Here is a 17,314-nt window from a genome sequence, read left to right as displayed (position 1 = left end):
AACTTACTTTATGTCAATTGTATGTAGTAAGCAAACCAAATTTTTATTTCAATTTAATATTCTTGAGTAAAATATTGCACTTACTAAAATTCAGAATATATTCAATTAAATTTAATACTTGTGATGAACTTGTGATGTATTTACGGATATATAAACTTATGATTTACTTAAAATAAATAATATTTACTTGAATACAGTGTACATTTTTCTCTGTATGCCGAGTATCTTGACATTTTTTCGATTAATAAAATGCATACGTAAATATTTTTACATCAAGCAATAATATGCATTAATATTAATATTATATATTTCGAATTAACATAAATACAACTAACATAAATAAACATGATCGAGAACCAACATAAATAAATAAAAATACAATTATGCCTATTAGTATCATATCTTTGCAAGTTGTATTTAAAATTAAATTTAGGCAATTAATTTTTGTATATAATAAGTAATGAATAAAATTACAAACTTTTAGAAATTTATATCTTTTCTATTGTATATTTCCATGATTAAAGACTTTTGCTTATAGCAAAAAATTTAACTTCAATTTCCAATTTGATATTTCAATTCTTCTACAATAATGTATTGCATTGATATTCGTTTTATGTTTGCATAATTTCCAATCAGAATAAATAAGAGGAATAATTTTCCATTTCAATGAAAAGAAGACATTGAAAAGAGGAACGCTACCATGTGCCTTTTATAGTCTCTGCACTGCGTCTTATTATAATTTATCGAAAGAAATTTGATTAGATAAATGTATATCCAATTCATTTCTCGTTCGTATAACACGAAGCATAATATTAATATTAATGCATCGCAGCTGAGGAGTAATTCAAATCGTGCAGATAACTCCCAGAAACTGCTGACAGAATCAGGAGTATAAAAGTGTGTCATCAAATAATGTACTCATCTCATTTAAAATCAATGAAATTAAAATATTATAACAATCACACATACCATTCTAACACGATTTTATTAATATTTAACTTAATAATTTATTAATATAATTATTAATATTATTAATTATCATTAATAATATTATTAATATTATTAATTTTATTAATATTAAATATATTAATATTAAATATTAATTTTATTAATATTTAACTTAAAATTTGACGATATTTATACGTAGTGAATATGGAAATTAAAATTATAAATATGGAACAAAATTTAATTTTATATTTTACTTTATTTAATATACCTAATAAAATGTTATTCATTGTTATCATTGTTATCATTGTTATCATTGTAAAGTATCACAAAGATAAGATATTAAAAAGATATTTAAAAATCATTAAAATATATTTGTAAAATTATCAATTAATAAATTATTTAATTATCTCAAAACAAAAGATAATTTAGGATATTTTTTAAATCGCATAATATAATACATATATTAATCTTTTATTTAAAAAATAATTTAAACTAATAAAAAAAATTATTAATAATAAAAATGGCCTGCACACACATGTATTTATAATTTTACTCCCATTATCCACTAATTAAACTGAATGAACGTGTCATTGATAATTACCATCCACATTAGAGAGCACGATTATCTAACGTTCGATTATCTAACATACGATTTAACGATACAATAATTCGAGCTAAATGCATTCGCTTGATCTGCCATTATGGCATCTGGATGCACAATTATATCCCAAACTTAATCTTAATTAATCACGAGCATTAGGGGGCATACGTGCGATTAGGTCGTGGGATTGTTGTGCAGTTTATCAATGGAATGTGCTACTCCGAACCGTTTGTTCTCGAGACAGAACTTTGGATCCGCATCCGGTCTTTCTTCGACACTGTGCACAGAGCACTTTGCTAGATTAGAATAAACCGATGCCATCGATGTCTTTATTCGCAGTCACCTAAAACTGTCGACCCTTTTTCGCGCCAAGATATATCTTTATGACCGTGACGTTACAGACTTATTCTATAGAAAATGGCATTACTTGAACTTTGATCGTGATATATAGCGAATATTGCACCGCGTTGATATATCAGCACCCAACGAATCGAGACGTGACTGAATAATGTCACGTATGATTTAATAGATAATATATATTCGAGGCAAAAACACATTGCTATGCATCATTAATAATTATCATTTTCGATTAAAATATACTCTATCCTAAAAAAGACCTATTTGTAGTAATGGGTAAAAAAATCGCGATGAAATATTAATCACTTTTATCGAATCGATATTACGTAATGATAATAAAAGTAATGATAATAAAAGTTTCAATAATACGTAAGCAAAAATTTGTTTCAATCGCAAAGATTTGAGATTTCAAGATCGAGACAAAATATTCCGCAAATATACCAAATAATTTTGCTTTTATATTTCTTATGTTCTTGTATGTTTTTCGCGTGAGGTATAAATATCCACAGCATCCGCGGAATTCATAAAGAACTTTGAAAGAACGAGCCGAACCTACCATCGCAATAATCGAAAATAATTCGCACCTGCCCGCGTATCTCGTATGCGTTCCTGTATCTATATTGCTTATGGATTAGGCGAAATATATGGGTGGCGAAACACACGTTATTGCCGGCGCGTAGGGTAACGTGATAGTTCTCATGGTCGAATTGCTCGGATGCTTCGAGTTCCTGGAAGGCGGTCCGATACGTGGAATTCGGTTTAGGCGATGCCTTAATGGCGGTCTTAGCCCCCCCAAGTATATATATTCTAATATGCACATATAAGCGGTTAACACATTACGGAACCGCAGGTGAATTTGATTCGTGGGAGGGGGGGAGGGGGGAAGGGGCTGGCGCGTGAATCGATTCGCGGCAATTGATTACCGCGACGTTTCCTCTCGCACTCGCTCGCATAATGGAGATTCCCCATTCCGTCGAGATATTTCCCGCCGACAAGATTTACCTTGCTCGGCTCTTACCAAGCTACGGGAAAACGCGCTATGGAAAGACGAGAGAGATTAATTCGTTTATCCGGTACGTACGAGCGTCGTGACGTAAGTGGCGACGTTAAAAAAATTCCCATCGAGGAACATCCCCCCCTCGCGACGTTACAACAATGACGTTCTTTCGAAATACAACTAACTTGACTCGGAGATTAAACGAGTTTGCTTCTACTTCGATTTATTCGTATGTGTGATATCAGAGAATATTCATTTATAAATTTATTCTACAATTAAGAAAATAAATCGCCAAAAAGATACGTACGTACACTTTTCCCCTTCCTCTCCCGTCTCGAGCTTGGAAGCAACTTCACGTCCGAGGCGACATTTTCTTCTCGCGCCCGCACAAAAAATATTCAATTACCTTATCGCATATTTCGATTAAATGCGAACGTATAATATGGATAGTCTCGATCACGATCACTTGTCACACGATTTGATACTCCCGAGACACTCCCGAGACACTTGTATGTACGCGAAATTTGGAAAATATACGGAGCTACATCGCCGAGAATACTCCAACCGACGCGACGCGCTAAGACTGAGGTCGCGCTAGTCGAAATAAAAACAACGTACGCCGAACGTGCTCCCTCCCCACTCTTCCGCGAACATTCCGCGGTCGGTATGTTCACAAAAATGCGAGCGAATTCTGAGAATCCTAATGCCTTCGATTTTAAGTCGCTTTTTTTATAAATATATTTTTCTCTCGCGTTTGAAAAATAATACGATAAATTTTCCATAAACGGTGGCAATTTCACTCTACTCGCGACGCGACATATTCTTTCCGATCGCGAACCCGTGCATAAAAAAGCAGCTAATTATCGTCGCGTACTTTGATTAAAAATTCACGGATAATTTCGATGCGCGATTGCTTCTAACACGATTCAACACTCCCGACACTCGTTTTGTACGCGAAATTCAGGAAAAACATACGAAATAATTTCCTCGACATTTTTTCGACGTACGTGAAATGTAACCAATTTAAACAAGAACAGTAGTACTTACTATTTAGTAATGCCAACACTATTATGTAGTACTTACTATTTAGTAGTGCCAACCTTTCTTCACTTTTTCCTCTATTCTCTCTCTCTTTGCTATCGCCATCTATTATTTCAATAAAAGATTACTAATAATTTTTCAACATATTATTTTCGTAAAAATTATACTCCTCTGGTAAAAAATAATACGATCAATTCCATTTACGCAGCAACATCATTGCATTCGCGACGTGACTTATTTTTTACGATCGCAAACCGCCAAGAAATAACTGATGATTATCGCGCATCTAATTAATTTGAAAATTTATTCGATATTTTCGATACACGATCGCTCGTCGCAAAATTCGACACTCCCGGTATTTGTAAAGCAACGAAAAGTACGGGTTATCTCGTTAAAACTTTACCAGACAACTCGACGCGTTAGTCAGGACAAAATTTATCCGTTCTCTCTTTTTCCTCTTCTGTTTCCACGAACGAGTACTTTGACAAAAGTGTACGATAACAGTTATTCAAAATTTTAATGTCTTAAATTTTCAACCGTTTCTTTTTGTACTAAATAATATATATTCCTCTCTTATGCGTTTGAAAAATAACACGATCAATTTAATTAAGCAATAATAAAGTTTACTCTGTTTACGCGACACATTCTTTTCGATGAACACGCTTAGTAACGAATAATTATTATGGCAATTAATTTAAAAACACACTCATATTTTTAATTCACTACTGCAGGATTTCTGACACATATTTGCACGCGAGATTCAGGAAAAAGCATGGAATAATTCAGATAACATTTTTCGATGATATGAAACGTCACTATTAAAACAAAAACAGTAATATCAACTTTTCCCCCGTTCTTTCTCTGTTATCGCGAATTTGATATTTCATCGAAATAAATTATTAATATAATTTTTCAAGCTCGTATATAACATTTTAAATTTCGTGCTAAAATCATATTTCTGTCGTGAAAAACAATACGATTAATTCAATTTACGCGGCAACAATATTATTCCATTCGCGACCCGACGTACTTTTTCCGATCGCAAATGCATATATGCATGATAAAGAACAATTAATCGTTATTACATACTTCGATCCGTAATATATCTAATTTCAAATCGTTTATTTATCACTTTTGAATTCACACGCGAATTAAACGAAAAATAAAATAATCTCACCGATATTTTCTATTAATTTATAAGAGTGCAAAATACAAAATGCACTTAAGTGTACGTATATGTAATAAGTGCAAAGGATAAATAACTATACCCTAAGATTGCACTAGTCAAGAAAAAAACTAGTTGCATTTTTGGCGCGAAATTTTAACGAAAGTAATATAATGAAAATTCACATTTTTAAAAGCCAATTAAAATTAAATTAATATATTACTTATTAAACATTTATTTATATATGCTTTATATATACTTTTAGATTACTGTTGAATCCAATATATATATTAAAATTGAAATTATTTATTATTTGTTTATCCTTACAGAATTAAATTATTTTTCGTTCGAGATTATTCGAGAAGACTCTAAATTCTAACGGTTTTATAATATAATACAGACTTTCTCGAACATAAATAATAAACAAAAATTTAATTCTAATCTCTTATATATGTACACAGAAAAAAAGGACATCCTTGTTTTGAAAATTATTTAATTTTTAACATGGAAATCTTGAAATGAGATTATATTGCGTTAATTAAAGAAAAATATAATTGCTTGAATAACTGCTTACTTGAATGAAGCCATTTTATATACTTCAATGAAGAAAAATATATTCTTATGATTTAAGATTTAATTTTCTTAAATAGAAAAGAAACAATGTTAGATAGAAAATAACATTTTTTAATCAAACATTATAATTTTCTTAAAGTAGAATTAAATAATTATATATTCTTGAGACGACAATTACAATATTAAAATAAGACTATAATATTGTTGAAATTTAAAATTATTAAATTCTAAGAAGATTATAAATTATTGCGTATATATAAAACAAACAAAAATGCGTTAGTTTAAGTATATAAGTTTTGATTTGACACTTATTTTTTTTCTGTGTATGTATTATAGATTCGTAACTATAGTATCTCGATTGATGTAAATTTTATTTATATAAGTAATAAATGATAGTATTTTAATTACATTTTGTATTATAAAAAAATAAAGATACGAAATATAAAATAATAAATCCACAAAAATACATAGATATTATTCTAATTCGAAAGTAATTTAAAATATAGAAGAGAGCAGAGAGAGAAAGAGAAAGAGAAAGAGAGAGAGAGAGCGAGAGAGAATATTAGGTGTACTTATTTTATTATTACACCTACTTTCCAATGTGTGCGTGTGTCTGCTTTGAGGAATGTACTACGTCACATTATTATTTCGACGCGCGGCGACCTTGTTGATATTCGACGTGACCGCGCCGCTTGTGACGTCGCATTCAATGTCGAGACGCGGTAGTGAAAGGTACTGCGCTAAATCGTTCCTTAACCTTCTAAAGCGAGTATTCGATATAATTTACTTATTTTCCATAATTAAATGACTCGTAAGCACATCGCAAAGACGATTCAATATTTGTCCAAGTGAAAATACTTCTACTTTTAGACTGAACCGTATCTCGCGTATTTTACGCGTATAAACATTCTTCGCCGATTAAAATATTATAATTTACGTAGGAAAAAACGTAACATATCGAGCATTAATCAATAGTACGTGTATCTCGGGAAATTTATTAAGATTAAATATTATTTTTACATATTTTCCGAGCTGTTAATTTTGAACAGTAGTTAGTTTGATTAACGTCGTATCAACGTGAAGTTATTTCCGACGTGAAGTTACTTCCGGCATCGTAAAGTGCGATGTCACCATAAACGAACGAATCGATCCCGAGTCTTACGTCGTCGTGATGTCCGTAATTAGTGGGTAGTAATTAAAATCGTATTTTAATAAATCGCATAACACGACGTTTATTGCGTTAACGAGATATTGCGAGTGCCAAACGAATCGTGGTCTCGAATGGGGCCAAGTTTCTGAGTCAGAGAGAAAGAGAGAGAGAGTGGGTTTTTCCAGCGTGACGTCACCGAGGGCGCGTTTTTCTGCGATTAAGGGGAGTGCCGTGTAAAGGACTGTGCGATCGTCATATCGGGGTAATTAGTACGCGCATAATCATAATTAACCGTGTGTTTACGCGAGTGTAAGTGTCGAGTGCCACGAGGAAGCAGCAACGAGACAGAGGAGGAGGGGATCCAGGAGGATATCGGACAACGATGGAACAACCACGGGGTAAGTTTAACCTGATCCTTTTTTTACTATACATGTCGCAAATATATTAATAGCTAACATTTTTTAATAAAGTTTAATTAAAGCCTTATTTATTATTATATATTTTAGAGATTTAGTAGAACGAAAAATTTTATTTGCGCATAATTTTTCGAAATGTTTATTATATTGCTGTAATATAAATATATTTGCATGTGTGATTAATTATATTTATATGGCTGTACTACACATGCTCTGTGCATATGTCGATAAATCTAAATTATTTTCTATTTCAATTTTGAAGCTAATGGATTTGTGAAGAGCTATATAAAATATAAGTATAAAATGTACCTATGGGACAAAAAGTAATAAAAAAAAACGAAAAAAATCAAAAATCTTTTCTCGAAAAGTATTAATGTATAAAATTGGTATTTATTATCAAATGTAATTGTAAAATATTGAAATCGTGATTTGCTCTAGTAGTTATTCAAGTTAAAAATATAAGAATATTATAGATGAATATTTCATATTTTACAACTTCATTGTCTTAAAATAAATAGGATAGAAAAGATTAGTATACAGATTACAGATATTTAATAATAATCTTGGATATCTATGAAAAATTGTTTTTCATATACAAACCCACACAAATCTAAAGAAATAAAGGTGTCATTATACTTTCATACTTTTTGTCCATAGGTAAGATTTTTAAGGCACATAATTAAAAATACTAGTTATATGAAAATATACTATATATTTTTTATCCTTTTATTTTTACTATATTATCACACACATTTGAGTAATTTCAGTTTCAAGTATGCATTATAATAAAATAAATTTCTAACGTTATCATTTAAATAAATATTAAAAACTGAGAATAAAAGAAATAAAATAAAATTGTAATGAGGAAAGTATTAATATCTTTAAAATATTAATATTTTTAAAACTTTTTATTTAAATATTTCCATAATTTCCATAATAAATGACGGAGATTAAAACAAGATATAGATTTATATTTACGTGGAATAAAAATAAATTAATATTTATAGAAATATATGCAAAGTTGTGTGTGGGAAAAATTTTTAAATTTTAATATTTAAATATGTGTGCACTTCTTTTTCTTTCTTTCTTTTTCAAGTATATTTTAGAATTTGGGATCTTTATTTGTTTTTTTATTTTACTCAGGCGAATATTATACGTTGTTCCAATTTGAGTCTGTATTTTTTGCCTTCCTATATTTTTCCAGAATTAAATATTATATAAATCAGTGCACCCATGAGAAAATAAACAGAGATAAAAGGATAAAAAATATATTTAACAGTATTCCAACGAGATATTTAATAAAAAAATGTGCTAGGATATATTTAATTATGTTTATTTTTTTTAATGCAACAGATTTATTTTAATCTTTCAATTTTATTTTAATCTGTTCATTTATTGGTGGTTTGACCAAGATTATTGATATGAGATTGTCAGAAATACATATATATATATGTACATATATCGAACTGCGACAATTTACTCAGCCTAAAGACTGATACGTATACGCGACGGTATTTGTTTTCACTAACGTGGTCGCCTGTCAATGTTATCGCACAGTGCATCGCGCTGATAGGACGTTGCATCGAGATCGCTCCACGTTTTCACCAGAAGTCTCGCGCGCGATCGAGTCAGTCTCAGGAATTAGGCAACACGCGATTCACAGCTCCCTTTGACATTCGTAATCTGACGCGTGTCTTGTGGTTTAACAGCGGAGAGAAATTTCGTGAAAGTCCATTTCATTATCTAAATCATACGCATCGTGCATGCAACACTGAATTTTTCGGATTAAATCAGATATATTTGAGGTAATAATTGGGATTAATTCTTGACACAACAATCACAACATACATAGATCACGTAAACATATATAGATATGCGACTGCACGCTCTTGTAGATAAGAAACTAGCATTGATAAGAGATATTATACAGACATGCTTTCCTTGTCTGATTGGTGGGGAGAGTCGGATAAGGAAAGCACCTCTTTCCTCTTTCACTAATGCTTGCTTCCAATGAGGGCGCGCGGTCTATCTATACTAGATATATAACTATAGGTTAAAGAGAATGTACTACTTTATCCTCGCGTCGCATGTGACGCTGCGGTTCGGCGCTTGAAGTTTTCATATTTGCCGCTTAAAGTTTTCATATTTTAAGTCACGTCGGGAGTGTCGAACGAAAGAGTGCAATTGCGTTTCATGTATTTATTCGTTAAAATGTATATATAAAAAATAATCGAATGACTTGTGCGTGATAAACAGTCGTATCGCGTTGATTATCTATCTACGGTCTCTTGGATCTTTTCGATCGTGTCTGACAAGTGTCAAGAACAGCCTAGAGAAAACGGACAATCGTCGTATTAGGTTAGCGCAATTTATGATTGTGATTTGCATTTTTTCAAGATTGATTCGTATTCGTATTAATAAATATATGTATTTTAAAAAGGCGGATTATTGGTGCAAGAAGTCGAGGCAGGAATGAAATAAAGGAGCAGAAGGATAAGGAAAGGAATGCAGTAGCTCGTAAAGACAGTGCAGCGGCACTGGTGAGTACAATTAATCGTCGCACATTTGCATATACATTGGCATAAAGCCAATCGTTAGTTTATTCTATCTTTGATAACTTGATATTTTTTTGTCGCATTACATCGAGCTCACTTTTTTTGGCACACGTTTTATGGGTAATAATCGTTCTCATGCATTGCTGCAAATTAATATTATTGAAAATTAAAATTAGAAAGGAATAAAATGAAAAATTAGAAGTTACAAAATTAGAATTGGAAAATTAAAATTAGAGAGGAATAAAATAAAATTAATTGAATTGTGAGAGAAAAGATTGATTGAAATAATATCTCTTTTATATTGTGCATTATATTAAATTAATTAATTTTTTATTTTACTATTAAAGTGACTCCAGTAATACAATTCTAATTTTTTAATTAAAAAAATGTATTGATGAGCAAACGTCGTAAATTTGCGCACCAGATATATTAATTAATACTTATATATCTATAATAAATAAATGAAGATATAATTAATATGTATAATAAATAAATAAGTATATAAATTATATATATATATATATATATATATATATATATATATTTATCATATATATTAATTACAATATAATATCTAAAATTAAATTTTATATTATTTTTATCGGTAAAAGTTAAAATTAATGGTTTCTTTTATACACTTATTATCCTGTATATAATATAATTATTTTACTTACGACAGGAGAAAATAAAGTTTGAAGTCCTGTAGCGATACAATTGATATCCTACAAATCGATGAATAAACATATTCCTTGAAAATCTCGTTATTTTAAATAAGAATTGCATAGCCACCTGCTGTGCTCGATATATATGATTCTTCTTCTCTTCCTTACTTGATAAATATCTGTTCTCGATGTAGTTCAATTGATCGTATTTGACAGATTCTGCGCGCATATTTACGGCCTTCGCCCATCGATCGCGTTAATTTTGCGCCCCGTCAATTTTGCGAAATATCATTTCCATCATTGAGAAAACTACGTACGTTTCCAATAGAACGTCAGTTTTCTCGTTTTCGTATGTATATATAGCATTCGTTAAAAATCACCACATCGCAATTTTACGTCACGTTTCTGAATCGATTCATATCTATAGAACTATAGAACACAGTTAAAAATTGAAATATCAAGCAGTATAGAAGTACATGTTCTCATTTGAAAAATATTAAAACTGTGACAATAAAATAATTAAAACTTGAGCAGTACAATCTCGGTGTTTTACAAACTTAAAATATTTATTACATTGATATTATATATATAGAAAACAGAATTTTATAAAATATTTATCGTGTAAAATAGGTTTTTATTAAATTTATAATTAAAATTACGCGAGAAATGTTGAAACGTTGGATGGAAATTTTATTTCACTTTAATATTTAATTTTCAATTTTTCCATTTTAATTATTATATTTTTATTTTACATTAATATTTAGTTTTTTTAAATTTTATGTGTGCGTTGCATAGTTAATTTTACAAAGAAAATTATTATGGAAATGTTGAAATTTTATGATAGTTTCAAAATAAATGGATGTTTTCCTTCTTTTTAAATATTAACTTTTGTCAGAAATATTTTCAGTCTTTTATATGAAAATTAACATTTTTATCTATATATAAGGTATTGTTTGTAATTATAATTTTTAATTTCATTAGACAAATTTCATGTACTACGCTTTCGTTATAATCAAATAGTAATGCTTTATGGTATAAAATATAATTTTGTGAATATTTTGGTACACAATATTACAAAATACAAATTAAAATATAGAATAATGTTAAGTTATTTTTGATGCATGAATATTTCTGTCAAAGTTAATTTTTATTCATAATGGTATATATACAATGAAAAATGACTCATATTCTCATTGGCGATATTTTATCACGTTTTTCGCGTATTTAAAGCATAGAAAATTAAATTGTCGAATTATATGACGTAGAGAGTGTAAATATATTTTATCTTCTGTAACAGACTTCAGAAGTTTCTTTATCTTAAAAGACTAGCATATAATACAGACTTGGTGCCACATACATTACAAAACTATTACTAATTTTCTAAACGCTATTTTATGACACGCGTCAAAAGACTCTTTAGTCCAAAAAAACATAAAAGGAACAAAACAAAAAGTTTATAACTTACACTCACGTTGGGTTCGCCCTCCGTCATGGTCCTCGAGTTTTCGTCTCGAATGGTCTGCACTCAAACAGGAATAAAATCACTTCTTTTTTTTTCTTTTTTTCTCTCGTTATCACTTTTTCTTTCCTCCTTTCTGCAGTCTCAATTCTCACTATTAGCCGATTTTCCGTCAATCGGCTTGAATTCAATGGATTCAGTTCATTAATCACTGCTTAGCGGTCGGCACGAAAAACGAAACCTGTATTTAATTTTTTATGTAATGTCGCTTTGTATTCCAATGGGAATCGGATACAGAGTCGGAAATAGAGATGAGGAAAAATCGGAATAAAGAGAGAGAGAACATGCAAAGATTGTCAACGACCGGGGCTGCGTGTTAGAGTATTAATGTATATGTATATTGCATATGTACTCTGTGAAGGCAGGATCAAGAATGGAAAATATATATACACTGAGATGAAATCTGTCAGTCTCTTTCTCTCTTTTTCTGATAAAAAAAAGAGTACTTTCATTCGGTACTTTTTCCATTACTTGCAGTTTTTTTTATTAAATTCCAAAAAATTAGAATATCATATATATCGATTGCCGGAAAATTTGTACGTTTCACTTTTAATAAATATATTACGTGAGAAAGAATGTGCAGTAGATCGATGTTAAGACTACTAAAATTGTGAATATTTTTTAAGAATAATTTTTTTTCATTGATAAATATTTTTTTGTATTAATTTTTAACTTACACAAATCAGCGTTTGCTTGATTGAAATGATTAATTATTTGGGAAATATCATCCAAAAGGAAAAACTAATTTTGAAAGATGATAGAAACTAATGATAGAAACTATAAAGCAAATGCGACTATTTCTAGATGTGTTTCCTGAAAAAGCTTCATGATAAAGTTCTTGCGACTATTTTAAAATTCGAATTTTAGCTTACGGATTATACTTTTTAAATTCTCGTGAAAATTTCAGTTGCATTAACGCCAAATGAAGTCAAAAGTGCCTAAAAGTAACTTAATACGTGGAAATCGAGCTTTATACATAATGTACTTTGATTCATGAATCAAAGAGAATAAGCACGATAATAGAATCCGTACTAAATTAGGCACGGCCTCATAAAATATTCAAACAACTGTGTAATTGTCACTATATATATAATGATTTATCGGTTGAAAATTGTATAAATATATTTTATTTCATGATTTGTAGAAACGGAGAGAAAAAAAGAGACAAAAGTAGAAACGTATTAAAAAATCGAGGACCGTTTTCCATAATAAATGCTTCCTTATCGCTTAATTTCCATGTCACATTTACAGTCTAAATTTTCGTATACGCATTATATGTATGTACCGCGGTGCCTCTCTCATAATTCGATCGGAATAATGAATTAATTCGATATCCGCGCCATCACTGGTGATGAAAGCCACGAGGTGGTAGGAAAGTCCTGACACACCGCGTTGCTCTTTGAACTCGTTTTTTTGGTCGCGACTTTGACGAAGATATATTCCGCTTACGAACGCGCGCTTGTGCGTTCGATATTGACGTGATGAACTGTTTTGAAACTAAAAAAGAGGAGAAGAGAAAGGTGAAAAACATTCTATACAACCGCGCTATTCAAATCACCGCGACGCGGCACGATGTTCCGACGTGCGCCTTTCCACATCCTGAAAATTGTATCTCGCGTACGCGCCGACTTTTTTTATCAGTGACGACGAAATTGAATAAAAATCACTTCCAGTATATTTATTATATACGTTCGATTCTAGATCTAATAAACTTCAATAAAAAAGCGCGATTCTTTATGCAAATTTTTCTACGCCTTTGACCAGGACGATCAAATGAGCTCGGTTTGGAGCAAGTTTTTCTTAATCAATTACAAGAAAAACGATGTGCCTTTCAACATGAATTTTTCGCGACACATATATTTCTTTACATCTGATAATTGTATCTCGCGTACGCGCCGACTTTTTTTATCCAGTGACGACGAAATGAATATATTATATATTATATAACGTTCCGATCTCTAGAATCTCAATAAACTTCAATAAAAAAGCGCGATTCTTTATGCAAATTTTTCTACGCCTGACAGGACGATCAAATGAGCTCGGTTTGGAGCAAGTTTTTTAATCAATTACAAGAAAAACGATGTGACCTTTCAAACATTGAATATTTTACGACGACACATGATAGAAACATTTATTATTAATTACTAACTTCTGAGTCACATCGTGATGTAATATGTATATAATAAAATGCGCAGATTTCGAAGAAATATCATATGCTCAATGTCTTTTAATTTTAAACTTAATTTTAAACTAGCATAAATATTAAAATAATAAATATAATAAATATTAAAATTGTAAGTGTAAGCTATTAATGATTAAAACTGGCGTGTTTTAATATAAAATATAGATTGCGTCACTATAAAAATTTTATCGGGAGAATTTTGTTATAATATTTTAACGAGTTTGCGTAGAAAGAATTTTATTTTATCGCACAAAGAGATTATTATCGCTTGTAATTCGATGAGGAGTCGGCGGCACAGAGATGTAATTTTCCAACAAAGGCGTATTTCAATCACCGATGATCGGCGGAGCAACATATATATTCGTTGCACCTGCAGCATGCGCAACAAAAAATCGGGCAAAAAGCGTACCGAACTATTCAAATTGAAATCCTGCTCCAGTTCTACCTATACCATATCCAACCTCTCGCGTTTCCGCGAGTGTAAGCATGACAGTTCTAGTGATTAATTCCATCTCCAGATCAATTTCTGATTCGCGGACTCAATGCTCGTTTGTCACGCGACGTTTTCTCTCATTGCGCTGGTTATGAAATTTCTATCGAAAAATAAGATAACGAGAATAGTATTCCTTTCTGAAATTAAATCAATGGAAAAATATCTGATAATTGATAAAATAATCTAGATAAAAAAACCACTGCAATCGTGCAAGTTGTAATAATACATATCGCCTCGTATTTTTATTATCGAGCGATCAAATTATTAGCCATTGTATTTAAAGCATAAGAGACTATTAATTTGACGCTATTAATTTGAAATGATTATTATAAAATAATTACATGTTCCAAATTATACGCATTTACCAACCGTCCGACACATGCTTCATGTCTCCCCCCGTGACAACATCGTTATTGTGATACGCGACCGATAATACGAAAGAACGTAAATCACATCCTAAAGAAGGAATCCGACCCTTCGTGCCGCGACCGGCCATTCTTCTCGCCTTTTTACCCCTTCGTTCTCGAGTATTCTCTCTTCTCGACTCGTTTCTCTTCGGCGATTTCACGATATTTCATTCGCGGTCCGCTACAACATCCCTGCCCCTCGTCGTCCACTCGAAAGTGAGGCGTTGTCCAAGGATAAAGTCGACGATGCGCGTGTTCGCAGGGCTCTCGACGGTTAACCCGAGCACATTGTTCGCGTTGGAAGTAAATCGCCGTCAACGTATGCACCTCGTTGTCGTTTATTACGATCGAATGACAAATATACAAAGTCCCGTAACATGTGCATGGTCGAGATAGGTCCGATATGCGAGCTTTTGCTCGTATAACGTGCGTGTACATGTCGCAAACACGATGTCGCGATGTTATATGTGCACATTTTAGATTAGGTAGCCGCGTTTAACACTAAATTGGTCGCGAAATAAACGAATGAAAGTTTTATTGGTCAAAAGTGACACTTTTATTTTTGATGTCATGTGGGATAATGTACATTTGACGCGATAACATGTTTTCGACACGTTCTTTCCGTTAAAATATTGATGAAAATGCGTTACAAAATATGTTTTTGATCATAAAATTTTTATGTTAATTGCGTTCAACATGTACAGACTTTTCACGTACATTTCCATGCAATTTGTAACGAAATGTCAAAATAAATGTCGGTTCGATCAAGAGGAAACATCAGCCGGTAAATTTGTGGTGCAATTTATATTACTCGAAAAAGGAGAGAGAAGAATACTTCAATCGGTTTCGATTAAAACTTCCACAAATGTCCCGATTGACCCAATCGAATATTTATCGTGCAAACTTAATTTCGTAATAAAAATTTACGATTTTACCACGGCTTGTTCTTTGTCATTCAAGCTGTGATAATAGCTTATTGTATCATGTGTAAATATCAGCACTTGACTTTTCATACTTTTAATTTAATATTTGGATAACAAAAATGGGAACTATTTGCTGGAATACGTTATTATGGCATCGATACTCGCGATCGGCTAAGTTTGCTCGCCGCGAGAATAGCTTTCGAAGTACAGAATCGCCAATTTTATCGAACGTAATAACGCAATTTGCCCAGCGACGTGCCTGTATTAATCGACAATACACGCCACCGTGATTGGGCAAAAATAATTTCGTTAGCCCACGGGAAATTAACGCGTGTTTACAGTAAACTCCCTTCGGTATTACATTTAAATCGACGAGAAATCGTGATTAGCACTCGATTAGGCACCTATCTTGGAAAATTTAAATGTCACAGTTTAGACTTTAATTGCGAGATATAAATAATATTAAATACATATGTGTGTGTGTGTGTGTGTACATATTATTCAGAAAATATATTCAAATTTATAATAATCAAAATGAAAAATTTAATAACAAGTCTGCTAAACTTGATATTAGTAAATTTATTTCAATTTTAAATTCATAATTTTTGATTGTGATTAATTATTTGTGGTAATTAAATATCAAATTATAAATCTTTGGTAATGTTTTAATAAACTTAAGATTTCCAAACAAGGTAAAGAGATAATAATATACATATTGGCTTATTTATCATATAACTAATTTATGCATATAATTTAAACCTCACATTTTATTGCAGTTAATATTAAATTTTAATTGCAAAAACAATTATTCAGAGCACACAAATTTAAGCATACAAAAACTAACATGATTAGAATAGTACGAAATATTTTACGGTTAAATCATTAGATTAGGAAATGTGCATTTAAAAAATGCATTATTAATAAATAATTATTTAAAATTTACCAGGTAATCCTTTTTCTTTTCTGAAAGTTGATATCATCACGTTAATACTGTTATCTACATGATATACAATGAATACAGTTTAATTACACATATGCAAATGTCGAAAGTAGGATTGATTATATAATCACAATTGTGATATCAGAGATTAAATGTCATACTATTTAAACGATACGAAATAAGCGAATAATTTGCTGATAAATAGCGCGATATATCCGTCATAAAGCGCGACTCTCTCTTGATATCATCTATTAATAAAATGATACAAACGGTGTACAAAATAACTGTTTGCATAAATAGATTCGTAATCTGTTATAATTGTTTAAATATGATAGATCGTTATTTCTATTTCTAACAAATAATTATAAACAGTAATAAATTCTAT

General features: G+C 30.9%; 1 protein-coding gene across 6 annotated transcripts in view; it reads right to left on the bottom strand.

Annotated features, from left to right (window-relative positions):
- LOC105257952 (venom dipeptidyl peptidase 4) overlaps positions 1-17,314 on the bottom strand; it is a 317,166-nt gene that overhangs the window by 269,770 nt on the left and 30,082 nt on the right. For 4 of the 6 annotated variants that reach the window (XM_011268913.3, XM_011268910.3, XM_011268916.3 and 1 more), the window contains exon 2: positions 11,931-12,165. The exons of the other annotated variants lie outside the window; for them this stretch is intronic. In XM_011268913.3, the coding sequence (XP_011267215.1) occupies positions 11,931-11,957 (27 nt within the window). In that variant the 5' untranslated portion in view covers positions 11,958-12,165. The remainder of the gene's footprint in view (positions 1-11,930; positions 12,166-17,314) is intronic. 6 annotated transcript variants of the gene reach the window in all.

Source organism: Camponotus floridanus, unplaced genomic scaffold (genome assembly GCF_003227725.1).
Source record: "Camponotus floridanus strain SB8 unplaced genomic scaffold, Cflo_v7.5 scaffold100, whole genome shotgun sequence".
Lineage (NCBI taxonomy): Eukaryota > Metazoa > Arthropoda > Insecta > Hymenoptera > Formicidae > Camponotus > Camponotus floridanus.
The sequence above is the reverse complement of the archived record's forward strand: the minus strand, read 5'-3'. Positions and strand labels throughout refer to the sequence as shown.